The sequence below is a fragment of the Chlamydotis macqueenii genome, chromosome 1 (genome assembly GCF_036417535.1).
Source record: "Chlamydotis macqueenii isolate bChlMac1 chromosome 1, bChlMac1.mat, whole genome shotgun sequence".
In the NCBI taxonomy this organism is placed as follows: Eukaryota; Metazoa; Chordata; class Aves; order Otidiformes; family Otididae; genus Chlamydotis; species Chlamydotis macqueenii.
The window spans coordinates 127,478,947-127,505,731 of NC_141556.1; the positions used below are offsets into that span (position 1 = coordinate 127,478,947).

At 37.1% G+C, this 26,785-nt stretch overlaps 1 protein-coding gene across 3 annotated transcripts in view; it reads right to left on the reverse strand.

The window, feature by feature from the left end:
- Positions 1-7,496: 7,496 nt before the first annotated feature.
- GK (glycerol kinase) overlaps positions 7,497-26,785 on the reverse strand; it is a 35,405-nt gene continuing 16,116 nt past the window's right edge. Inside the window, exons 12-21 of one of the 3 annotated variants that reach the window (XM_086766816.1) lie at positions 26,621-26,701; positions 24,822-24,900; positions 22,963-23,059; positions 21,233-21,317; positions 17,738-17,858; positions 15,801-15,944; positions 14,777-14,857; positions 13,128-13,214; positions 11,100-11,170; positions 7,497-9,957 (exon numbers count right to left, since the gene is read on the reverse strand). In XM_086766816.1, coding sequence (XP_086622942.1) covers positions 11,127-11,170; positions 13,128-13,214; positions 14,777-14,857; positions 15,801-15,944; positions 17,738-17,858; positions 21,233-21,317; positions 22,963-23,059; positions 24,822-24,900; positions 26,621-26,701 — 819 coding nt within the window. In that variant the 3' untranslated portion in view covers positions 7,497-9,957; positions 11,100-11,126. The other 2 variants (XM_086766824.1, XM_086766834.1) reach the window with 2 other exon arrangements.

A 26,785-nucleotide genomic window follows, 5' to 3' on the forward strand; every position in this document is an offset into this window, starting at 1 on the left:
TAAGAGGCCCTGTCCCTTTTTGTCTCTATCAGGATGCTCAATATTTAAAAAAAAATAAATACAGCAGAATAACTAATAACTGAGTGATGCTCTAGTGATTCTGGTGATTCCACACTGGAATGGTCTAGAACAAGTGTTACAAAATGGCTAGTTGGATTTAAGTCTTATTTTGAGTAATTTAAAGACACAGGGTGTGCCCACAACAAAACAGTCATTGAATAAAGAGAGCAAAAATAAAGGAAAGAAGATGACTGACTGGGATACAGAATGCCAGGTTGTCACTTGACTGATTCAGCTGCAGGTTACTGGCAGAAGACTGGTTGTTTACCCACCTACTGACAATGGGGTAAGAAATTCCTTCAGGATCTATCAGACAAGTAGCTACACAAGGACAAAATGTAATCTCAGCAGACATCCTAAAACCCAAAAAGATGGTCCAGCTTGAACTGGCGACAAGAATCCGCTTGCATATGTGGTACGCAAGTGTAAGAGAGTAAGACTTAGTCTGCTGCCCATGCATGGCTTGTTTTGTGAACAAGCAAAGGGCTTCTGTTTGTCATACTGCCAAGTCAGCACCTTTAATTATAAATTAAATCAGCTTTCCTGAGAAATTAATGCAGTCAACAAGCATCTTTTTTAAAGTTATAAACAGCTGATGCTTTTCAACAAAGGCAGAATGTGGTTAAGAAAGCTAAAACAATTCCCTGGTTAAGAAAAACAATTTACGCTTTAAACTTTTATTCAGTCAAAGAATCAGCTTCAGATTTAAAATAGAACTTACCATAACCACACAGAATTTTTTTTTTATATTGCAGTTGTTTACAAGCTACATAATCATTTACAATTTTCTCTCAAGTTACTTGTGACTTAACGCTAAATTAGGAGGCACAAGCAAATGATGAAAACGTCAAAGTAGCAGAAGAAATCTATATTTGTTGAAAATGAACATAATAAATAACATAATAAATATCTGTGCAAATGGCTTTTGAGAACAAAATATGCTTTGCTTAAATAATAAGGGTCCCATGCATGCGGCTAGCAATGTCTGGTTACTTGGCTGATCAAATTGGAATTTCATTTTTGCAGTTAGCACCACACTTCCTTAACATCTGCTCCACGAGGCAAATGATAGTGGTGACAAATCTGTTTTTTTGTTATTTGGAAAATTTCCACTATATGAGATGCTAGCAAAGATCAACCTAAGGAATGAAGCGGAGTGGAGGAATCAGTCGATCTTAGCTGTGAACCTGTTCAAATGAAGCGATACTGTCACTGGGGGCTTTTTTTAAACTCTTACCATTAATTCCTTTCTTGTATGCTTTAAAAATTTGTGTTCACTGAAGAAAGATTACTCTTGAATAGACTATATTCATTCCACTTTGTTTAAATTCAAAGCATTATGTGACTTGGTCTGAAAAGTGAGCTATTAAAATTGCTCTAATAACAATCTGGTTTAGTTCAAGCCATGTCTGCAAAATAATTTCTTAATGCACAGAAATAAAACAGCAGTAAAGCAATTCTGCTGTGGTAAGACAGAGATTTTAGATCAGTTCTCACCTAAAATGCCAATGAAGCCAGTGAAAGCAGAGCATTGCCCAATGCCCAACATTGCCACTATGTTGCCCAGAGACGTGGTGGATGCCCCATCCCTGGAGATGTTCAAGGCCAGGTTGGATGAGGCTCTGAGCAACCTGATCCCGTTGGAGATGTCCCTGCTCCTTGCAGGGGGGTTGGACTAGATGACCTTTGAAGGTCCCTTCCAACCCTAACCATTCTATGATTCTATGATTCTATGTCTAATGTACGTGGGCACTAAGGTATGAACCAAGCAAAGCATTCTGACAGCCACAGGCAGCACAGCTGTGCTGCCACAAGGTACAGCGCGGGCCTCACGTCAGCACTGAAGTTGGGATGGAGAAGGCATATTTGAATTTCTACAAATGCAAGTATACAGTGCATAGAATACTTTTTTTTTTCTTGTCTCCTGAATGCCCTCATCCAGAAGCAGTACTCTGTTCTTGTCATGATGTAAGCCAGATCCATTAAAAAACCCCTATAAGATACCACCCTGAATCTCAACACCCAATGCGTGAACTTCAGTGTAGCATATTTAGCTCACCCCTCTGTACAGTGTTTCTTTTGGGTTGTAGCTACACGGCTGCCTGTCCAGATGCAAGAGGAGGATTATCTCTGTGAAGGTGGGTAAGGAGTACATGCTCTGAAGAATGTCAGGTATGATGTCTGGCATCTAGATCCACGATGACATGTGCCCTAAACTGTCCGATGTTATCTCCCTACAGTAGCAGGATGAGGGGACAGATGGAGAAACTCCAGCATCTTGTTCCTGCTCTGAAATGGGAACTCTTTTACTGATACGGAATCCAGACTCAAAATGATGGAGTAGATAAGCAGACCCAAAATAATAAACAAACAGCTGTTAGCAGCCTTCTGAATAGATAAAATGTCAGCATTTTTTTTTCAGGGTCAGAGAAGAGACAGAGAGAAGTATCTTGCAGATGCCTGTGCAAATGTTGTAGCTCAGTGTAATTTCAAGCACCACAATGAGAACTCATGCCTTATGCACTACAACCCTCTAAGTTCAAACTAAAAGGAAAAAAAAAAAAAGACATGGATCTTACTTACATCCATTTTCTTCACCGTGGAACATCAGTTCATTTCAAAGTCTAGGCAGTGTCCAAGATCCATAGAGAGAAATAAATTACCTAATTATACTTTAATGGCTACTTTGTGGATATGGACTATTAGGTCTGTGTGTAACTTTGGTACTGGAACTTCATGACTTTTGGGTGAAAATTCATAACATTAACAATCTTAGGGGATTTTCTGTAAACAAGAATTGCCACACCTCTTGTTTTTATTTTCTTATGAAAGAGCTCGCTGTCTTTCCTCATGTATTTAGTGGAACACATTTACGGTGAACTAGTTTGGCAATATTGATCTGCAGAGTGTAAATGAACTGCTCCTATGCTGATGCTATCTTTGTTTCTATTGTAAGGTAGTACAGCTGTGACTCATGTTTCTGCATAAATATTTAAATTATGATTTCAACATTTTCATTTTGAGAATACCGTGCCAAATGCTGCTGTGACAGCTTCAACAGATGCTACTATGAAAGGCAAGTGGGAATAACTGATTTTTTTTTAGTGAAGCTGTAACAAAATCTTCCAAGAATTTCAGATATTCAAGGATATTCTGTAGACCAGTATCATCCTACTGTTACGACCTTTGACCATCCTGTTGCTTGTTATATTGATCTACTATTGTGTTACATTGGGTTTGGAACTGCTAAAATTCTGGTATATTTTGTTCTACCTTTCCTAAGTGCTTACCTCACACATCGAATAATAAAACCGTACCTGCATGTTCCAATATACTATGTGCCTCATTTGAACATCAATCGGGACTTGGTATTTCACATACTCATGAATATACAACATATTTCACAATAAGCAAATAAAATCTTTCAGCACTATTCTAATAGTTTCTTTATATTAATTAATTAAATTAATATAAATTTTACTCAGCATTACTTAATGTTCAGAAGTTTGACAAACCTTACACTGTATATGCTTGCTCGTTGGTGTATCAGCTGTTAAACAAAGAGTCTGGTAACAATCAAAGAAATGATTGCATCATCCGAAATCTGTTGCTGGGTATGGCAGCCCTTGACAACTGTTCAGTCCGAAGTCCATCAGTGAGCTAACACCCAAACCAAGGTAAGGCACAATTTGTCCCACAAGAGAGACATCACATTGCACATGAAGTGGCTTGGACCTTGTTGAAGACTAACTAGAGTCCAAACAAGAATAGTTTCGATTGGTAATACAAACCTATTTCTTGGGGGGCGGGAAAGTGTCTTAACGAGACTTAATAATATGTGTCTTAAAGTTTAACTGAGACACAACAATCATTATTTAGAGAACAATATTAAAGTTATCATCTCGTATTTTGTGTCATTATGAAGACAGGGTTCTTGCATGTTCCAGATAGGTCACTATATCCCTTTTCCCCTTCTTCCTTAAAACAAAACAAAAAAACCTGGAGAATATCTGATGCACCAAGTATCTATAGTGTGAGAGCTCTAGACGCTTTTCTCCTTGTTAAAGCAGTTTCTTCTGCTGAAGAGTCAGTTTTTCGGAATTGCACAACTGGAGCACTAATTCTTGGTGAAAAATCGAGGTTAACAAGTAGCACTGGTAGATGCATTTCCAGAAACTGCCGTCCACAAAAGACTTGGAGTTAGATTCTAGTTATAAGCAGGTAGAGATTGAAACCATTTACATAGTTTTTCAAGTAACTTTCCTTCAAATAGGGCAGCACTCAGCTTTAGTATTCATGGAAGAAAGTGATGTTGATACTGAAACATCATGTAGGGGGGTCGGCATTAATATTTGTCTAATGCATCCTTTGAACTGTAAGCTGAATCTTGTTGTTGGACATGGAGTAGTAACACAGAAGGGATTTTTGTGGTCATAAAAGCCAATGACAAACAGTTAATGAATCTTCAGTTCCTCTGTGTCACAGTAAGCTCTACGGCAGGTTTTCAGTAATCTGTTCACCTGCAAGACAACAGTGATAAACTCAAAACTCCTGAAGCTCTTTATGAAGTTGCATAGGAAATGCGGGTGCTGTTGAGCACATTGACTAACCCATCCTGTTCTCAAAAAAAAAGTAGAGCACAACTGTAATGTCTTCAGAGCTGGGAGGAAAGATGTTTGTTCTAGACAGCAACAACTGATCACCAAAGCTGTCCTGTCTGCAAGCTCTTTTCTAGTTGCACAAGACTCAACAAGTGTGTCAGGTGATCAGGAAGCTAGAGCTGCTGTATCTTCACTGCTTAGAGTGCTCCATCCTTGCAGAACTGAAAAGCAACGATGCAGGAGATTTTTCCAACTGAAGTGAATGTACTTTCAGGGATAGTCAGAGAAGGAATCCTCAGATCGGCAGCCCATGGATTTAAAGAAAAAAACCACAAACAAAAAGAAATTACTCCCAAACTGATGTCTTCCCATTACAAAACTTTAAGGAACCCGTGTTTTCAGGTTTTGCTACCTACAATTTAACTGTGGTCTCTTTGGAAGCACATGCTTGCATTTTGGGATGCTTGGAAGTACCTGGTGGTATTATCACCTATGAAAAGTGGGGCATGGGGCTAAAGCAATCAGGAATCTGAAAAACAGTCATTCTGCTTAAACGCCGACTAGAAACTGCCTAAAAGATTATCTGTCAAAACTAAACCAAGTAAGATAATAAGCCCACACAATAGGGCTGATGCTTCCAAAACAAATACTTACATAAGGCAACACAGTAACAATGTCAGTTGAATAATGTTGAAATACAACAGTGGGTGAAAACTGATTCAAAGAAAGTGAACTGGTTTTGTTCAAATAAACTAGCATTTCCTTGTCCCTGGACATTATTATTAGTTGGCTCAAGCCTTCAGCCTGTGCTGAAGACAAGCTGTGGCTGACCCAATCACACTCACAGAGTGGCTGAGGCAGGAGGGCACCTCTGGAGCTCATCTGATCCAACTCCCTGCTCAGAGCAGGGTTAGTGAGATTAGGGCCATGTCCCGTGGAGTTTTGAGTATCTTGAAGGATGCAGACTCCACAACCTCTCTGAGCAACATGCTCCTGCATGTGACAACTCTCAGGCTAAAAAATTGTTTTCTTTTGTTTCAATGGAATTTCCTGCATTTCGGTTTGTGAGCATTGCCTCTTGTCCTGTCACTGGGCACCACTGAGAAGGGTCTGGCCCCATTGCCGTTACTCTCTGTATCAAGTATTTACATCTGAGCTTTCTCCACACTGAGCAGTCCCAGATGTCTCAGCTTCTCCCACATGACAGATGCTCCAATCCTTTAACCATCTTTGTGGCCTATCAATCACAGGACTCACTCTGGTGCGTCCGTGTCTCTCTCATCCTGGTGATCCCAGAGCTGGATCCAGAACTCCAGATATGTCTTACCAGGGCTGACTGGAGGCGAAGGATTTCCTGCCTTCACCTGCTGGTGATGCTCTGCCAGATGCAGCCCAGGGTGCTGTTGGCTTTCTTGCTTGCAATTCCTGCCTCATGTTCAACTTGGTTACCACCAGCACATTTTCTGCAAAGCTGCTTCCCAGTGGGTTGGCTCCCAGCATGTCCCAGTGCATGGGATTGTTCCTCTCAGGGGCAGGACTCGGCGTTCCCCTTGTTGAACTTCACAAAGTTCCTGTCAGCCCATTTCTCCAGCCTGCAGTGATCCCTCTGGACAGCATAGGAAAATCATTCCAGCAATGTTCCTGTGCATTTCTGAGGTTTAAGAGGCTGCTACTCATTTGCCTGCCCTTATCTCCAGGACTGATGAATACTACTTTCATAAATTCCGGTCAAGTATAATAAGAAAAAAATCATACTGGACCTGTACTACAGCTCATAATGAGACAGCATTCCAACAGCTACAGATCCAGGCTTCTTTAGATGGAAAGATTATGGCTTGGATGCTGATACGCATATTAAGAAGCTTGTTTGTACGGAGTTCCAATAACAGACTAGACATTGTGCTAGCTTTTGTTGAACAAAAATTCTTTACACATATAAATTTCTGATAGTAATAACATTAATAAAGGTCTTATCTCATAATACTCCAGCTTGATGACTCATGAAATTTGAGTATGCTCTTGTGCAGCGCAGCTAAGGGCAAGACTGCAATTTTGCCGTGTGAAAGAAAGACATTAGAGTCTGACGAGCAGAGGAAGACGTCTGATATTGAGTAATAACATGTTACCTAAGGTTTCTGTGCTGATATGATATTTAAATGCCTTTTTATTTGAGTCACACAACTGATTTCGATATAGGTGACGGAAGACTTGTAAACTCTATGGATGAAGACTATATCCTTGGTATAACTATGCAGCACTGAATGTGTAGAATACAACTGGGAGCTACACAGAGGCAGAACAAACGAGAATCTGGCAGGAACACTCCACACATGTGCCTCCACATATACACATACCCCCAGAAATACCTTACGCTTCTGGCTAGTGCCCCCATCAATGTTTCCTATTCCATGGACATTTCTTCCAGCAACTCGTAACAGCTTTTTAATCTGTAGCAATGACCAGACCATGGTATAAGAGCAAAAACTGTCTGGCCTATCGGCCCCACCAAGCAATGTTGTTCAAGACATTCACATCAAACCTGTATTACAACCGTGCTCCTTTTCGTTGTTTTACTTGTGTTTTCCTGCTTCTTCCTGAATATGGAGGGACTTGAGCAAATGTAATTTGTAATCCAGACCCTGAAACTGAATAGGTGACTGAAAAGCACAGCACAGTAGTGCATGTATTTGATCCGTATATTTGAGCAAGTTAAAGCACGTGCCGGTGCTACTTAAAGAGGGTGCTCTGTTATTTAATATGCATCAGTGTATACTAATGCCTCATGTAAAAAACACAAATGAAAATGCATCTGAAAGATAATGTGCAAGAATAAACTGACAGCTTACATCAATTTACTTATGGTGTTTTAATACCAAATTAATGCATTTCTCAAGTAAGAATTTATAAATCTGGTAATTTATAGAAAAAAATAAATCACAGCTTCACAAAAAAGCAAACTTTCAACAGTTTGTCCCCCTCCCCCCCAACACACAGTTTACAATATATTTCAACTAAGTTCGTAGAAAGTTAACAGTGGTGTGAAATTCTTAAAAAATATTTGCAACAGCAATTGAAAATAAAATAATGATTTTTACTCAGTGAACAAGTAATAGGAATTGTGTTCAAAAGATAAGTCAGAAAAGCAGCAAAAAATCCCTCTCCTACGTATTATGTGCTACCCTTCCCCCCGCCACATACATCACTGGCAAAGGCAACACTTCAACATGAATCGTTCTCAGGTTCAGTACGTCAGTGTTTTTGGCAAGCAGTCATACTCAGAAGTCCAGTGTTCGAGGTGTGTGCTGCCCTTGCTCTGTGTCCTCCAAAGGCCGCTGTTACTCCTGTTCCTTGGGGACAGGTGGGATCAGCAACAGCTCCGAGTAAAGGTAAGAAGTACAAAGATTTTTCTATGGGTTCATGTTCACTTTTCACTCTTTCTTCACCTCTCCAGTACAAACTGGAAAACTCAGAAATGTTAGTTGTCACACCTCACATTTGAGATAGGGGATTTGAACAATGTTGTTATATTTTCACCTGTGCACAAAAATCCCCTCTGTTGAATTTATACACGCAACCTCAGGACAAAAAATGTTCCTTCTCCAACTTCTTAATTAAAAGTCACATTTTTAAAGGTCATTGCACTTGACAGTAAAAAGGCAATTAATATGCATTTGATATTCAACATATTGTACAGATCTGAACTTCTGTGCAATCCATTGCTTCAGACATACACATATTTAACATTTTTTTTAAATAAGCCTCTAACCACAGTTTAACAAGGAAAAACAAACTTTGCTTAAAGACTATTTCTTTAAAGACCAAAATCTTCAAGAACAAACACACACAAAAATCCTGCTCCCTTTAACTCCTAGTGCATTTAAACACAGCTTTGAAATTCTTCATGTTGTTCCCATATTTGATCTCGCTAGCATTCTATACTGATCTAATGACACTATACAAGAACACTTTTTCTCTGAGCTAACCAATAAGGTTGCCATTTGTCATGCAGTTGGTACAAACAGCAAAGCTGAAGATAAGATTGTTGCCTCACTCCTTTACCTGTGGAGGACAAAAAGTTTCAAAGAGGATGCAACTCAGTTGTCACACATGTTGCCTGTGAATTCCAGTGGCCTGTTCTAGGTGCCAAGTGCTTACTCTTCCAAGCCAGAGTTTTGGGTTGTCCCAGCATATTTTGTGACAACTCGCTGTTAAAACTGTGGATATGGAAACTGAAAGGGAAATTTTTGTCCCTGAGATATACTAAATTAGATGATGAACAAAAGCACTGATATTTAATTTGGAGTGGACCCTCTTTAAGGAAAAGTAAGTTACCTTCAACTTTCAAAAGTTTAACAAATAGTCACTGAAATATCCTTAAGCAGGATGAGAGAATATATGCAGTATTGGTAAAGAAAAGTGCATTGTACAGAGTAGTTTTAAAAGGTATCAGTTGCCGAGGACCAAGAAGCTGCCCTGTCAATAGCATGCTGTATCAAATTTGTCTTTCCAAACTAACACAAAAGCACAAGAACATGAAACATTACCTTAACCGAAATATCTGTTTACTCCTACCTCTTTAAAGGTAGTTACAGGACTCAGTGTCTTAAATATTCATAATGGGCGAACTGACTACACACAGCAGAAGTCAAACCAAACTTTAAACTTTGTGAGTGAACATTTCAACATGGTCCACTCTGTGAACCCTATCAGCAACCTCTTCATTGCTAAACCAGCGGCAATGTGTGCTACTGATAGTAAATTTTAAGCTAGTGTTTAGAAGGTTTGTACCATTAAAGTTCTTTCAGAGCAGTGGCCACTGCAATAAAACATCTTTGGCAACCACAGACAGATGAAAGGTAATTCACAGCAGCTGGAAGAATTGTACGATGCTTACAAAGTTCTACAGTGCATCGTTAACTACCAAAGCCCTGAAAAGGACAGCTAAACATCTGACGTTACCTCAGAAGTTGCAGGGTATTTTTATACCAACTTTCTCAAACAAAGCTAGGACCTGTGAAATTTCAGAGGATGACATCAGATAGTCCACGCAAAGGCCTCCAGTGTAGTTGGAGTTGATGGGGAAGGGAGCAGAGTAATGAAGGCCTGAAGAGTTAAGTTTCAGTGCACCACTGGGAGGTTACTCAGGGACTGGCAACAGATGAATTCATGAATGGATTGAGACACACAAGTAGTATAATCACATCGGTGGTGGAATCTCTTCAGGCAATAAAAGAAAATGAAACAAAAAAGTCAGCTGCATCCAGAGAGTCCATTAAGTAGTCTCACTTACCAGTACCTTAAATATGAAAGAATATGTGTTAGTAACATAGAATTTACTCTAAAACATTAACAACACTTTACAGAACTGCAGAGATAATAGAACTCTATAGAACTACCACAGCTGAGCTATAGGAGGAATTCAGTACAACCATCTTTTGTTTCCAGTTAATGCAATTATAAATTAGATGTATCTTGTGACACCAGATAAGCCACCACTTAAGTGTGTGGGATGTGCATACAGTAGGATAGAAGAGAACACATTATTAAGATGGGTAAATTTTTAACAAGTAGAAGAACTGAAGGAAGGTACTTTATTTTTTTTCTGAATATGAGCTCAGCTTTCAAAAATTTGGGAAATATTATTGCAACAGATGTGTAGAACTGCATAGCTATCCCTATATGTAAATTAGTATGCAATTTGGCACAACTATCACAGCACAAAAAACTAAAAAAGAAAAACAGAATCTTAAAAACAAAACCCCAAAGGGTATTTAAGCAGGAAGAATATAGTATTACTATCACCACTGACACCTTACTCTGTGAGAATTAAGTCAAAGAAAGACCTTTATAACCCAGATGTCACGTAAGGTCCCATACATAGCAAATCCTCACTTACACCTCACTTGAGAGGTAACAATTTAAGCATGCAAAGGCATTTTTAAAAATCTTAGTCTAATAAAACATAGTATCACTTTCGGTTAACTCCCATCCCCGCAAAAAAAGTACAGCTACAGAATATGTTGAAATCTCTAAGATGACCATTTCCAAAACTAGTGTGAAGAACTGAACAGAACTTCAGCATAAGGACTCCAGTCGCTACATACAACTTGCTTTAATAGTGAAATAAAACAAAATATTGGCCCTTTCTCCTCTGGGAGAGAAGAAGAATGAAGATCATAAAATAAAGTACAAGTAATTGACCTGATTTTGATGAAATTATTAAATTATATGAAATACAGTATTGTTCGTCATATTCAGTCATCAGGTGCTGCATGAAAAGGCAGTTAGTTTAGCAGTTCTGTAAATGGATTTTTGCCATGTTAGTGTTCTCTGTTCTGCCAGTGCAGATTTTTCCTTTGCATTTCAGTAGTTGTAAAATCATGGCCCTGCCCTACAGAGACATGTTCAACAACAGCACTGCTGCCATGCAAGACTTACAGCTGTTTCAGCACATGAAGGATGAATTCAATCCTCAGTAGATTCAGTCCTCAAACCTACAGTACTGATGACTGTGTTGGAGTTCCAGTGTTTCATTAAAAGATAAAATGTAACAAATTAATTAGTGGAGTTCCTGTACTGAAGTTAGAAGGAAAGTCCGGTCAGATAGTTCCGGTTTTTAAAAGCAAAACGATATTTACCAGAGTAAATGCCTAATGGGAAGGAGCCCTGCTCCAATCAGCAATACAAATTCTCTATATTGCATTCTACCCTAACACACAGCTGAGCAGAATGATGACGTGTACATACCTTCACTGATATTATTCCTTTCTAGATATCATCATTTTAAGAAAAATAAGAGCTGGAAATTTCTTGCAACTTCTCCTGTCCTCAAGCTTACCATGCAAATAATTTACCAATATATTGGCAAATATAGTAACTATATTGATGTATATAGTAACTTTATATATAGTAACAGTAACTATATCAATAATTACTGATATATGAAAACAAGGGCAAAATGGGTTCTGAAGGCCAGAGCAAGTTAACATGAGTTTGTTTTCCACTTGTGGGTCAGAAAGCCACTGACAAGCTTAAGGAAGGGAGAAAAAAAACATTTTTCATGAGTTCCAGCAGTGCAAGTTTAGATATTTATATGCAGGTTACTGATTAGTTGTTTTTAAAAAGCAATAAACCCAGAATTGAAGTTGCTTATCTGCCCACTTAACATTGTTCTTCATATTATTTTAGGTATCCCCCATGTGGTGAAGAATCTGACCTGGAATTAATATTCAAGTTGCTTAGTTCAGCTTGTTAAAAATTTACCCACTTCTTCACAGTTGTTTTTATTTTATTCTTCATAATCAAGATGATTGTTCTCATTCACAGATACATTCCAGAGTTAGTAAATCAATGTCAATTCATTTGTTCAGTTTGATTTTTGCCTAGCATTTGTTTAGTTTGATTTTAGTTCTCCTAGAAGCTCAGTCTCTTCCATGCAAGGAAAATTACAATTGAATAGTTAATTCAGGCTGAATGAATAGAAACAAAATACAAACACATAACCACAGGAGCATGCTAGAGTCCTCGACTGTCTGTTTAATTAACACTCCGCCCCTCATACCATCAAAATAAAAAGAAAAAAAAAAAAAAAACTGAACAACCACCCCCCAAAAGCTTACTAAGCAGCAATAATGGCTATACTGTAAAATATTTTCTTCAGAATGGAATTAGGCAGCAAAGAACAAATGACATCACCATATAAACTTCTTTTTCTTACCACAATAATATCTTAATGAAAGGTCTTACTTCTGGCATAAGTAACTAACATCATCACCCATACTAAGAACTTTCTTTTAAAACAAAACATATATTAATAGGTTGAAGATGCATCTTCATTGCATATGCACACAGTCCCTTTCCCCAGTTTTGCAGATAGGCTTTTAAGGGTCTCTTCTCTTTACACAAAATGAATTCACTTATCCATCAAGAGCAAAGTACAAAAAGAATATTCTCTAGATTTAGCAGATGAAAATTTGTAACTATACAATAGTTCCAAGGGGTACATGAAGCCTCTCAGGGACAAAAGAAAAGTATTCACTTTACTTAAACAAGATCCTCAAAATAATTTAAAATGTTATGAGAAGAAATAAAGAATAAAGCATGGAACCTTATTCTAACTGCAATGCACACCGTAATGCAGGCAATGCAAAACTCTGCTAGGCTGCTCCAACCTATATAATTTTTACAAACTGTGCAGAGTCTGCAGAGCTAGACAAAGGGAGGAGACAGTTCGCAGTTTCATGTGCAATTATGAATCTCATGGCACATGAGGATGAATTTGAGACGGCATTCACTTGGTTCCCTTAGGTACCGTATGTCTAATTCACACCCTCAAATACTTGTGTGCATGAACAATAAAAAGCATCAGTCATTTTCGCTAAAAATAAACAGACGGAATACAAAAAACCCAACACTTAAACTAGTGTAGCTAGCTCTTAAAGTGATCTAGTTCAAATAATAACTAACCTGAGACGTACTTTGCTCCGATTAACATTATCATGCTACTCATAATAAAAAAACCCAAGGGCAGACTACAGAAGATACTAGTGTCACCTGATGTCATCCAGGGGAGGGTGTTTCCAGTCAAGCAAATCAAAAGAGAAATATATATATATAAATTGCAATATATGTGTTGAAAATCACATTAACAGCAAAAAGTAACAAATGTAGTGACATCTGCAGAAAAACTAAAAAAGACTATGCATAACTCCCACAATAATTCAAAATAGGCTCTCAATGTAAGAGTTTAAATCCAAATTTCACTGTTAGCACTATCTAGGTTGAGCCCATTTCTAGTATTTTTCAATCTTAAATATTCTTAGCAGGCAGAACATAAAGTTTCAAAGCAAGAACTAAGGAAAATAACGTTCCCCCCCCCCAGTGTTAAACTAGATAATAACTGAGAGTAAGTTTCGATAAACTTTGCACATGAGTTAAGAACAAGACATAGTTGTTTTTTTTTTTTTTATTTTCTGCAAGGCAGAATTTTCTATGCTTCAAAAGGAAATAAAGATATATAAGACATGCATCAAGCACTTAGGATTTTAGGATACATAACAGAGAGTTTAGATGTAAGGCTACTAAATCATAACGGACAATACTGGAGTGAATCTGGTTAGTCATGTTAAGTTACCTGTTTCCCTTCCAAACAGATTTGAGAGAATTGCTTGTATAACGATGGAGTTAAATGAAATACTTAAACCAACATACAAGATAGCAAAGGAAAATTTTAGCTTCAGCTTTCAAGAATAAAGTAAAGAGACTTCATATGCCTTGAAGGCTGCAACTGTGGATTCTGCAGGGAGTTTACATTTTGAGGATTCTTTACTTAATACTTTTAATTCTAGTAGTTTTTCCAACAAAAGGGAAACAAAGTGAAGATAAGGCCCATAAATGATGTGTTGTAGGATGATTAAAGACTAAGAACTTATCCTGAAATACTGTCAAAATATAAATTCAAATTATAGATCATAGAAGACTGCAGGTTTCATTTAATTCAAACCTGACAGATGAAAAAGCCCTCCACTTCAAAAGAAAGTTCTTGTTTAGTCCCTCAAAAGTGTCTGTATATTCTCTGTGTGCGAACAGTAGGTCTATGCAATTCTTCACTTTATGATAACTTCTTGCTCTTAGCCCTTGTGGGTCAAACAGATTTTGATGTGGCTATCAATCCCTCCTTCCTAAACAGTGAATAATAAAGGCAAGAGATAGCAAGAAAAATCATAAGATTACAGTTTTCTCCTTTACAACATGAGGTTATAGTATAAAAAAGTTTATGAAATCCCTACACTGTCTTAGAATTGTGCTGTATCTCTTCTTCTAGGTGAGTTTTTTTTTTTTTTGTAAACCAATGGCATTCTGCAAGACGTGCAGTTAGTCTTGATTTCATGTCATCTGTTTTTAGAGCCCTACAAGACATTGTGTCCTCCTTTCAAGAGGAAGACCCATCTATCTATTTTACGGTTTTGTTTCCACAGTGGTTTTAAGTAATAATTTTTAAATCACTGGAACAGTCCAGAGACAGTATGAACAGAAAAGGTCACCAAACTCAAGATTAACTACCTGGGCTAACTGGCTAGTTAATAATACTTGATCTGCATTAATTTTTGATTTACCATTTGAAGGAGCTTCAGATGTCTCCCAGCCCATAGATTTCATCACAGCTTTCTTCCATCTGGCATAGCGAAATTCACTTTCTGAAATTGAGAAATCAGCAAACAGAAAAGCTTCTCAATGCATATGAATACAATTACAAATATTAAGAAGCAAACACTACAATATTAGCTTTCCACTCTTTTGCATAGTATACTTTGTCTACACAGAACAAGTATTATAAAATGCTGTTTTGAATACAAAAAACCCCAAACAAATAAACCCAAAACCCCATAGTGACACACAGCAGGGACAAATAAATGTAACAATTTTCTGTTCACCACTAAGAAGATTTACAAGTAGGACAACATTAACCAATTGTTATTCATGTAGAAGCCCTTCAGTGTTGAAAATACTGTCTTGAAGTAGGGATTACTGCACTAATTATGATCAAATGATGAGAAAAAATTCTATACCAAAAATTAAGAAATAAATGAAAAGATAAAAATGCATTTGTCTTACACATGGATTAATTATGTCAAGAACACACTTTCCATCTCTAGAAGCACTTAAGAACTGATGAAAAAGTGAGTTAGCTAAAAACCAATGATTAATGTAGGCTTTTTAAAGCTAAAAGAAATGTCTCCCAAAAATAGTCAAGTCTGTCCTTTCTACATCTGTGAAAACTCACAAATGCACAGGAGCTTTAGGAGATATCTTTCTCAGTAAAAATATTTCAAGAGTTCTTTGATTTTACTTGTTATAAATCAGAAGATACTAACTGCAACGCCCAGTGCCAAGCCTTGAGGAATTATGCTGTTTTAACCATTTTCCAATCTTACCAGGCAATAAATGGACAAAACAGCAACTGAAATGCACTTTTCTCTAAATTAAACACTACAAAGTTGATCTTCAATATTTGTGAGTATATTCATATATAGCTTTTTTTATATCAGTATGTTAGACTGCAACAAAGGAAAAAAATCTGATCTGTTGGACATAAAATACTAAGTTTGCAAGTTCTTAGATAATAAGAAAGGGTATTACCCTCTGGGTTGATCTGTGGTTCAAATCGTTCACATGTCACTGCTGTCAAATCTCCAGGATTCAGACTCCAAATTCCCACTCCTTCTGCAGCTCCTGCTGCCATAGCAGCTCCTAGAGCTGTTGTTTCAGGCATCGATGGCTTTACTGAAGTAAATCACACAGAAAGTCATGATGATTTTTAATGGAAGTCACTTTAATGACACCAGAATTACAGAGTTACACACACATCTAGAACGATATATATTTTCTATAACTGCTATATGCTTCCTTTAAGTTTACCAACTGCAAATCTCATTATATTGTCATTCACATGGTTATGAGGCTAACTTCACCTCTGAGTTGTCCAAGTCTACGAAATATTTTAGATCACTACTTCCTTAAAGAAAGAAGGAATCATGCAATTGCCCATTTTCATACCACGTGCAGGGCTGCTGACCTCAACCATTAAGTTTCCTTAGAGTATTCCTGTTAATAATATACTGGGTTTTTTGTCTTCTCTCTCCCTCCTAAAAGCAATGATCACTGGCTAAGTTATCAGTCTTGTTCCCACGCCCTGTGTTATTAAAAGCACTTACATTTAGAAAAGACATCTTAAAAGAGATCTACACATCTGTAGTTACTACCTTTTTTGCCTTCCCCAGATGCTATAGAAGATCCTCCCACCCTCAAGATGTCAATGGTAAATGTGTTTCACGAACTCTAGAACTGCCTGCTTCTCTGCTTCAGGTACAGGATCCCTTAAAATCTGATTTTATTGATCATATCCTTTAATCTGCTAACTATGCATCTGCACAGATAGTATGAGTTTTGTATATTACGTATTATTAAAGGCAAGCTATAATATCTTTAGAATTAAAAACTTTCCACTGAAGTGTCTCATGTTTATGCTTAAGAAACATCACAATGTTTCTTTAAATTATTTTCTAGAAGCTGTGTATTACGCAAGATTATTACATTTATGCAGCAAATTATCACTCTTCATTATAGATGAAGATGTATAATGTCCTCGTGCTACCCAGTGACACATTGAATCTTTAAGAATGTTAATGTATAGCTTACCATACCCAGCAATTCGGGATCTACTACAGGTGTTAAAATATGTCTTCAGAGCAATGGACCCTTTTCACTGACACTGAAACGCTCCAGGGTTCAAGTGAGGTCTTTAAAGAACTTCAGTGTATTAAAACACATCCTTCAAAAGCTAAAAAGCCTTTTTATTATTCTAGGGGGCTTCTCTGAAAGAAGTGCTACATGACAGTTTCCAAAATGGCTGCATTGCTGTTGGATCAGAATAATGGTATTGTAAACTTTCACTTGCCTCAGAGAGGAACAACACCATTTGGGTTTCTATTTCATATTATCCATGCCAAGAAAACTGCTTGCAAGATTCCTACTTTTGTTGTAACCTCTGTTCCCTTTGTTGCTACTATGGGAGTAAACAGAATGGACAATGTGCTTTGTGGGTCTTCTTTTACGTTGTGAATGAAACCAACGGTTTGTGAAGGCAAAGGGAACAGAAAAATGGGTATTTGCTGAAATGAAAGAGCGAAACACAAGCAGTGGAAGTGCAAAGTTCTCATTTACCTCTGAGCAAGAGTCTCAGGGCCAACATATCACAGGAGAGCATAAATTTCACTGATTTTAAAACTGTCAGATAATTAGAAATTGATGTAACAACTTTAAAGTTCAATATCATCATAGTGCTATAATATTTCAACACAGGAAATAAGTCAGTGATTCTCTAGGAAAGTGAACCTCAAAACTGGATGCAAGATGTAAAAACTTATTCTGAAAAATACTCAAACATTCTCAAGCAGTAGCAAAAGACCAGCAACAACAACAACAAAGCAAGCCATCTAACCTCCTCTCATTAGCCATTGTAAACCAATGTTGTTTTCAGCTTTAAAAAGAAAATGGGAGTTGTAATTTCATCTTACCTACTGGAATACAGAGAATGTCTGCTTGGAGTTGCATGAGGACTTTGTTATTGGTCATTCCTCCGTCTACTTGTAACTGATTTAGTGGTATCCCACAGTCCTTGTTTATGGCATCTAAAATCTTAAGTAAGAGTAATACACGTTATGATTTAATTGCAGAGAAATCCCTGATATCCTCTGAGTGCAAAACACTCCTAAGTCAGTATTTGTTCAAGAGTGTTAAGTAGATAACTCCCCTCCCCTATATAGCAAAAGGGCAAAACAGAGGCAGCAACAATCCTTTTTTTTTTTTAATGATGTACAGCAAATGCATTCTATTTATTACAGAAAACCTACTGTATGAGATGTTTCTCCTCTGATGCTCTTTATCTAGCCTATGTGTTGCTTATGTGTCCTGAGAAGAATTTTGAAGAAAAGCTGATGACAACTACAATATTTATCAAAGCTAACAAAGGAAGAAGTAATACTAAATGGAGTCCTTTAGCTGACTACAGTTTGTCTAGATACCTTCTCTAATTTGATGCATTAAAGAATTGAAAAATTAAAACTTTCAAACTGGCAATCTGAAAGACACTTCAAAAGGAACTGCTGAACACTGAACTGTTTTGAAAGAGCAGCCTCTTGAAAAATTTTCAATTAGTTGTTGAAAATAAAGAATTTTACATTTCACAAGATAGACTGCAAAAATAAACAGTTAGTGTGATTTTTTTGTAAAATTATATTTCCTTCTTTTGGGCACAGTGGACAGCTGAAGATAAACGAAAAGTGTTAAAGTGTTTGCAAGGGATAATTAACTAAGAGTGGAGTATTTAATCCACTGACACCTACCAATATGCTTTTTAGAGGGTTTCCTAAAAATGTAAGATTTATCTCAAACTTTAGCTACAGGTAACACAAGGGCATTATCCTACAAGGACCTATTAAATGTGGAATAGTGGGTTTAATAGGGTTTTGTAAAAGCAGTCAATTAAATATCTTATTTACATTTTTTTAAGGTTAATACATCATTTTTGTTGACAAAGTTAGGCATTAACTAGTGCAGAACAATTTCGCAATCTTTCAATTTATTTGAATAAGAGGTGTACTTTTCTCAGCTTTAAATGACAAAGCAATGTAGATCATAAAAAAGATCAAAACTACGATGCATTTTGTGCTGTTCTGTAGATCACAAAGTACCGAGTTATACAGTCCTAAATGGGAAAAGTCAACATGTTTTTTAAAAAAGAACAAAAAAAATGTAGGTTTGTAAGGTAGTAAAACTCTATAAAGACGAGTTAGCCAGATGATTCTACTTGTTCCCAGAAAGTAAGTCAGCAAGGTCCCTTAGCAGAAAATCTTTAAAGGAACTAAAAACAGTCACAGGATAAATAATAGTTAAAAATTAGAAAATAAGAGTAAAAGGGCAGTTTTCATGGTGGTAGGATCTGTCGATAGGCTTGCACTCTTCAATACATTAGAAATAACACAGAAAAGAGGATTCACAGCACAGCAGCAAAGTTCCCTGGCAGTACTAAGCTAGTACTGTTCCCCACCACTTATTTCCTTCACATGCATTATTTTACAGTATACTGATTTCACTGGCCTTTTCTACCATTCAGAACTTCAGCAGTGCCTCATAATCTCAGCTTTACACACACATACTCTGAGAGGCTCCGACTTTGTTTACCACTCTGCAAGAGCATGTTGGAGCATACTATGTGCTCAGTAGAGATTAAGAAAATGAAAAGAATGCTAGAAAACAGGAAGGGATGAAGGAACAAACCAAATCATGCTGCTGCTATCTCTATTGTACTGAGGCTGGATGAAGAGCGAGGTATCCAGGTATGTAGGTTTTGTCTAATGACAGCATTGTACAGCTCTTAGAACTGAAAAATGGCTTATTTTTCCATAATGCCTTCTAGAAGAAAAAAATGTAACAAGTGTCATCTGTGTGCACAAGGAAGGAGCTTTTTGGATAACAAGGAACAGGGACTTGGAAGGATCAGAGGGCACAATAAAACAAGAGAAAACTTCAATGAACATGAAATTTGAGGGTTTTCCTGAGGGATACAAAAGACTTCCATTGCTACTGGAATTAAAACAAAATAATTTTGTTTCTGATAAGACAGGACTAACAATGTATCTTTGAAAAATGTACATATATTTTATCTGTGTCACTAGGACTTAATCTGTTCGTTTAACTGTGTCCAGAGACCTGATCAGGCACTCCCATCATTGTGATAAAAGCACACTGACTAAAGAACAAGGAGGTATTAGATCTGTTCAGACACTTAACTTCACCCTCACTCAGTTCGAGAGCTTTATTCCCCTCCCTCCTACACTCAGCCACATGCCCTGTCTCTCGTTCTGACATTTGCTACGCTCCTCTGCGAGGCAGCTGAGGTCATTAATCCAGCAGAAAAATAGACCAGCAAAAAGAGGGATAATTTTCTGCTGGAAAGTTCATTCAGCTGGCACATGAGAGGGAATGGATGGGAGGAGGGACAAGGAAAGAGAGGAGCAGACAACAAACTAGACTATCTGTTTAGTTCCCTTTAACTTTACTCTGACTTCTAGTACAAGAATTAGAGACAGGCTACTTCCAAGTTCCTTCACAACTTTGAGGACTCTGAGGCTGTTAGCACAGCTTCAAAAACAGACACCTGAGTGAAATTCCTGGCTGTCTTTTTCCACATGAGTATTTCTTACTCTATGTCACTACAGAAACAGCAAGCTCACACAGTTTTAGCTGGGTGTTATTTTAAAACTCAGTATGTACAAATAACGGCAGTTTAAAAACATGCAATCAAATTAAGGTTTGACTGTTACCCTTCGGGGTCTAGGAATTTCATTTTCTCTCATATCTGTATGAAACATCGGGAGCATGAATTGATAAAAGATGGTGACATAAAGATTCTAATGCTTAGATCATACCAACATCAACCCCTTTCATTTAGTTAGAGGATTCATTTCTTCTGTAAGAATTTAGGTTTGCTGTTGCAGAATGCCAGCTAAGGCAATACAAAATGTCATGGACTGGAAGTGAATCGAGATTTCCCTTAGTATGTTTGCTGCTGCCTTGCTTTAACTCATTTTTGTTCTTCTGTACCGAAAGCAACGTAAGCCATCTCCATCACAGCAGAGAATATAAAACGTAGTCTCCTATGCTGCAGAGCTAATGCAGCTTTTTAGTTATGGCATTGGCCTTGTCATTTTAAAGTTTCTATGTTCTGCCTCTCAAAATATTCACTAAACACGCTCACCTTTTTTTTAAGTGCTGATAAAAAGCAGGATTGACACCCCAAAATAATGTACCACCCAACCAGATCATTGTAGCTAAGTTCACAGGAACAATTTTTCAACGTTAGCACCACATAAGAGGAGAATAGCATTCAAATAAATATAAAGCTATGATTAATCTTCATTAAACCTTTTAAATTCTCTCACTTCCTGAAGAGCTACAGTCCCTGCTATTATACTAATTTACAATGAGTTTAGGACCCAATTTGCCTTTACCTCTCGTGTTTGAAAGCAGACCGCTTCTAGTGCAGCAAAGGCGATGTGGTTTTTATTTGTAAACTGAGTAAGGCCACAGATAATACTGTTGAAGAGAAAAAAAAAAATCCCAAACAGTTAGGACATACTTCTTTACCAGACATACACCCTTACTTCAGACCTAGGCCTTCTAATTCAAAGCTCATTAGTTCCCTTTTATGAGGACTGTCTTTTAATATTAAAAAGCTTGTTTCTTTTTAATCTAAACTCTCTCAACTCTGTTTTCCTGACAAACATGCTTTCAGTGTCCAATCAATACAACTGCCATAAATTAAAATTGTATTGCCAACCTGCATGCAAATGAGTGCATATTCACCCATACACACACACAAATTCTAGTCTTCCTTTAAGAAGAGGAAAGGTATGATCGAGGTTGATTTTTCTTTAAAAAATAGTTTCACCTATCACTACAATCTTAATAAATCCTCTAGTGCTTTCAGTTCTTAAGGAAAAGCCCAGCTGGGTCACTGCTGTGCTTTAAATACTTAAAATTGTTTACAGATCTGCTCTGACCATCAGTTGCTTCTGCACCTTCAAAGAGATTTTTGGATATGGAAATTATGCTACATCTAACCATGAGTAAACTGAATTCTGTCAAAGTACTCTGAACTGCAGAGCAAATACACATCCTTTTATTCTATTTCAACATCTGAGGGACAGTAGAGTACCACACAGAAATGCTGCTATATTTGGTGCTGGATACACGCAAGCAAGTTTGAAGGTATTAAAGGACATTTTTAGTTGCTACCATTCCAAAGATCAGCTTTTAGCAGTGAATAAGTTATGCACTGTGGATCTGAAAAACTGTAAAAACATCTAACTCAAAGATTTTTTTTTCCTTGCATACAAAAAACATCTAATTTCTAAAGATATAACTACTCAAAATCTTAGGAACTAGATATTCTTTAAGATTTATTTTTATATTTAAATTTGTTATGCTTCTGTGACTCTCATAGCATGTTGTGTTTCCAGCAACAGCAGGTAAGCTCACAACAGCAGAAAAGACAAACAAGGTTGTTGTTTGAACTAGTAGTTCTAACTAGTACCAGCTAGTTAAGTATTAAAAACCAGGAAAGGGACTGGAAGCAGAGGAGAGAAGAGTGTTCAATAGACTGGAAAGAAAGCCAGAGATAAGGGGAAGGAGAGGGTGGAGAAGCGTGGAGGAATTAAGTAGCCTGTATCATTTGATATAGTGAATGCAGCAGCCATGGGAAACTGAGCTCAGAAAAACAAATCATGACCACTAAATTCTTTACTTTCTACTTTTGTTGCCTGACTGTTCACAGGTATGCAGATCTTCTCTTTCTCTTTAGTGAGATGAAATCTGCCAAGAAAAAAAGCTGGCCCCGGGAGTGGCAAGAATGACAGAACTATCTTATACTTGTCCTTTGAAATGCACAACCCAGCCCTGGGTTTTCCCTGTCCCCTGCTTCCTTTTTTTTGGAGTGGGGAGAGAAGAGTGAGTAGCTGAGCTAGCTAATCCTGCTTTTTCTCCTAGTAGCAGCTGCTGTTTTGAACAGATTAAATATAAAAGAGAAACACAGTAGTTGCTTGAAGATACCACCAAGAATTATGTATCCAGACACATAAAGGAACAAAAAGAACAATTTCACATACCTGGAAGGACTAGTGATAGTACTTGTAAAATCACTAAATCTCCCTACAAATGCAGTGTTTAGTCAGATCCTTACCCCCTTGCACTGGGTTCCCAGTATGGTGCATACAGTCCTGAAAATGCTGGCACAAAGTAGCAGCCATAAGAAGTCCCCGCTTCTGCAGCCAGTTTTTCTAATGCACACACAGAAATAGTCTTCTCTTAGCTTTTCACAACCGTTACAACACTTCAACAAGACACTTAAAGGTGTTACTATTTAAATAGGGAAAATATTCAGAATATGTTAGGTAGCTACAAAAATAATCAAGCCACATACAATTAGAAAATACAACTAACTCTGACACAATGCTCCTCATTAACTAGGTCTGCATTTGCAACAACATGAATGGAAGACGGAGCATAGGGGCTGTGGGAAATGAAAAATGTAAAATGAAAAATCAAAACCAAAAACCAAAATAAGGTACTCAATACTCTGACCTGGATTCTGTAAGGTTTTTAAGAAGGCAACCTTCAAAGTGGTCCAAAAGGTCACATATTACTTGCATTTAAGTCAAGGCAGGCAAGTGAAAGTGGATCAAGACCAAAGGGAGTTAAGAACTAAATTCCCATTAATTTCAAATGGATTTAGCATTCTAAATTTTCAACTTACGTATATAATTCCAAGACTAGCTACAAGGAAATCTGAAATTTCTTACTATCTGAGCAATAACTTTGGATTTCTGAGCCCCTTAATATTAAAATATTTGTAATTTTTAAAATTACATTAAAATATCTAGAACTGCAAAGGAAGTAATGCTAATGGGCAGCTCCTTCCTATAACAAGAAAGGAAAGGTTTTCTAACTTTCTTCTGTTTACATTGATTAGAGAAGCATAGCAATAGACAAAAGAAGTAGGAAAACTTATTCAAAAAGTCTTTTTAAAATATTACTTTCATATAGACTCCACTTAAAAGAACAAAGGGAGAAGGAAAGACATGTTCTGGTAAACAGGAAGAGATTTCTAAGTCCCACATGACTTTAGGCAATGCTGACAAGACTAAAGTTATTGAAACTCAAACCTCCCAAAAGTCTAATTAAACTTGTGAAGCCAACAGGTATGCAGTGTTTCAACAGCTGGCTAATTCACATGACAGTCATTTATATTCTTCTGTATGATCTGCAAAGCTTTCACACAGAAAAACAGACCAGTGTTTTAAATTTTTGCTTAGTCTTTGAAGTTTTACATAAAAATCTGAATTCTAAATTTTTCAACCTTCAAATAAGACATTAAATTATTAAACATATACAATGAACTGCTTTTTAATCCTAAATCTTGTTAAATCAGTCACTTTCAAACGTTATACTTGCATGCTTTGGACATTTTCTCCTGTTTCAAAGTTTGATACATTCCTAGTTTCTATAAGGTCACATACCAGCTTGTTTCAGTTCAGTTCAAGCAGAAAACATCAGCTACTCAAATGATAAAGGATTACTGTATTCTCAGCCAAAACAGATTACCATCCTCCACAATTCTTTTAAGAGGAAGCTTTGCAAATGAGGTCCCTAACTCAAAGGATATGAAGCCTTCTGCATAAATCCTTGCATATGTAGGGCTTCAGGTTCTCATGTTTACGACAGGTATGAATATGTAGGTTTAGGATCAAATATGCTCTGGGTTTTGTAATAGAGGCTTAAATACTCTTGGCTCTGGAAAATTCAATATTGTATGAAACTAGGAAATACTCCCTAAGTATAGTATGTTCTTGAACATCTACTCACTAGTGAAACTACTGAAAAGTACAGATTGCAACAGAATGCAAACCAAATTGTTCAAACACATATACGCATCTTCCAGCTTCTCTTTACTTGAATATTTTGAGTTTTCATGCAACCTTAGAGACATCAAGACACAGGAAAACTTTAAAAATTGATTAGCTGCAAATTGTGAATACTCACCAACTTCTTGTGAAGTCTTTACGATACCTAGATTGTCCCTCAGCCAACGAACAACAGCCCCAGCTATTGCAACAGATCCCTGAAGGAAACAAAATCACTACAACATTAGGAGACAATAACTGGTAGCTTCATGTTCCTTTTTACAAGACTGGAGAGTACGGGTAGCGGCAGCCTCTGGTTGCAGGCTTACAGTCACAGCTTAAAGCACTCTCAAGAATGCTCACAATGAAACAATAAGTTTGTTGGCAACTGGAGACTGTAAAAATGGCAGCCTGTTACGCAGGCTCCACGTAGAAAAGATGCGCACTGCATGATTTTTCCCACAGAGAGGAGTTACCATGTCACTTCCTGAGCAGTTTTCTTGTCTCTCTAATTTAGTCACGAGGTCCAGTAGCCTCAGTCTTCTTTTTTTTTTTCTGACAAATTAAGATTTTTATGCTTTGATTTAAAAAAACAAGACTCATTATGAATAGAGTCTAAACACAAATGCCCAGACAGACAGAAAATTTAGGCACTTGCATTTGCCAGCAAAATTCCTCTGTTGCCTCAGCTCCATCGTATCATAGACGAATGGCATGGCTCCCATCTCACTCCAAAGCCCAAATGGACTTCTCCATGAGACAGTATCCAGTCTTCAAGTAAAATGGGAGCAGCATTATACTTTCATTCAAACCCTTTGCTAGAAGGAGCAGGGGTGTTTTCTAACCAGCTAGCTATTACAGTTACAAGATATAGGTTTGATTAAAAGAAAAGGCTGAATCCACAGTTCTTGCCTCTCCAGAAAGTATCTTAACCAGCACACTGTAGATGATTCTAGCATGGATATAGGAGAAAGAGCACTTCTTATCTTCTGTTGAGGCCATTTCTTCAGACAGTATCATTAAAGACTTGGAGAGGAGGAAGAAGCAAATACACATGCATGTGTTTTAGCATGCAGAAATACCAATCACTCTCAAACCAGTTCCAGTTCTTCCTTTAAGAACATGGGTTAAAAATAAAACAAATCTCTCACACACTTGCACAAAATGAAAACCTCAAAGTTTGCCAGCACATGGCAAATGTAAGATCAGTTTTCGTTACAGAAAAAAAGGAAATGAACATAGCCTCCCACATCCTAGTAAATTACTGTAAGCCACAAACTATTCTTTCAGTGAAGAAAATCCTGTGTGTTGTCATTGACTGTTTCACATGAAAAACACATAAATAGAGCTTTAGAACCATGAACTCTAAAGTTACAGTAAAAATCCAATTTTCTACAGAATTTAAATGCCCTCAGAGTTGTGTGAAGAACTGAGGAACTAAATTCTGGAAGTAGGCACCTGAGCCTTAGGTAAAAAAAGCTCATTTTTAAGAGGATTCTTGTCCCAGAAATTTCATTCAGATTTTTAAAAGTTAGAAGTAAAATCCATTAAAATAAAATAAAGCCTAAAGACATTTAGTCACGCCTTTCATTATGACAGGATAGCTGAAACATTAGTAGTTTTCTCCCTCTTTTTAAAAAACAATTTTAGTATAAAAAATTTTTTATTTATGTATCAAATTTATTAAAGATTTGAAAGACTGAGTAACAGAAAAAAATCTTTCAGCCATCATGCCCTGAAAACATAAATGATGCAATGTAGAAATATTTTTATTAGATTATGTGATATAGATTGGAGATAAGGATAACCAAAACCACACAGAAGCCATGAGGCACACTAGCTATAACACAAAGCCATTTTGATTTCCATGCAACTGAAGATAATATAAGGATACTAGAAACAGAAGCAAACAAGAAGGGAAGAAATTACTGGACTCACCTCTAGTGCATAACAAACAGGTTTGTCTCTGCCCAGTTTGTAAGCTATTGTGGTTAGAAGACCATGCTCAGAAAACACAGACTAAATAGGGAAAGGGGAAAGAAAATGTAAAGCATGAACAGAGGCAGAGAACACTGAAGTAAAAATATTCAAGTGATAACAAAC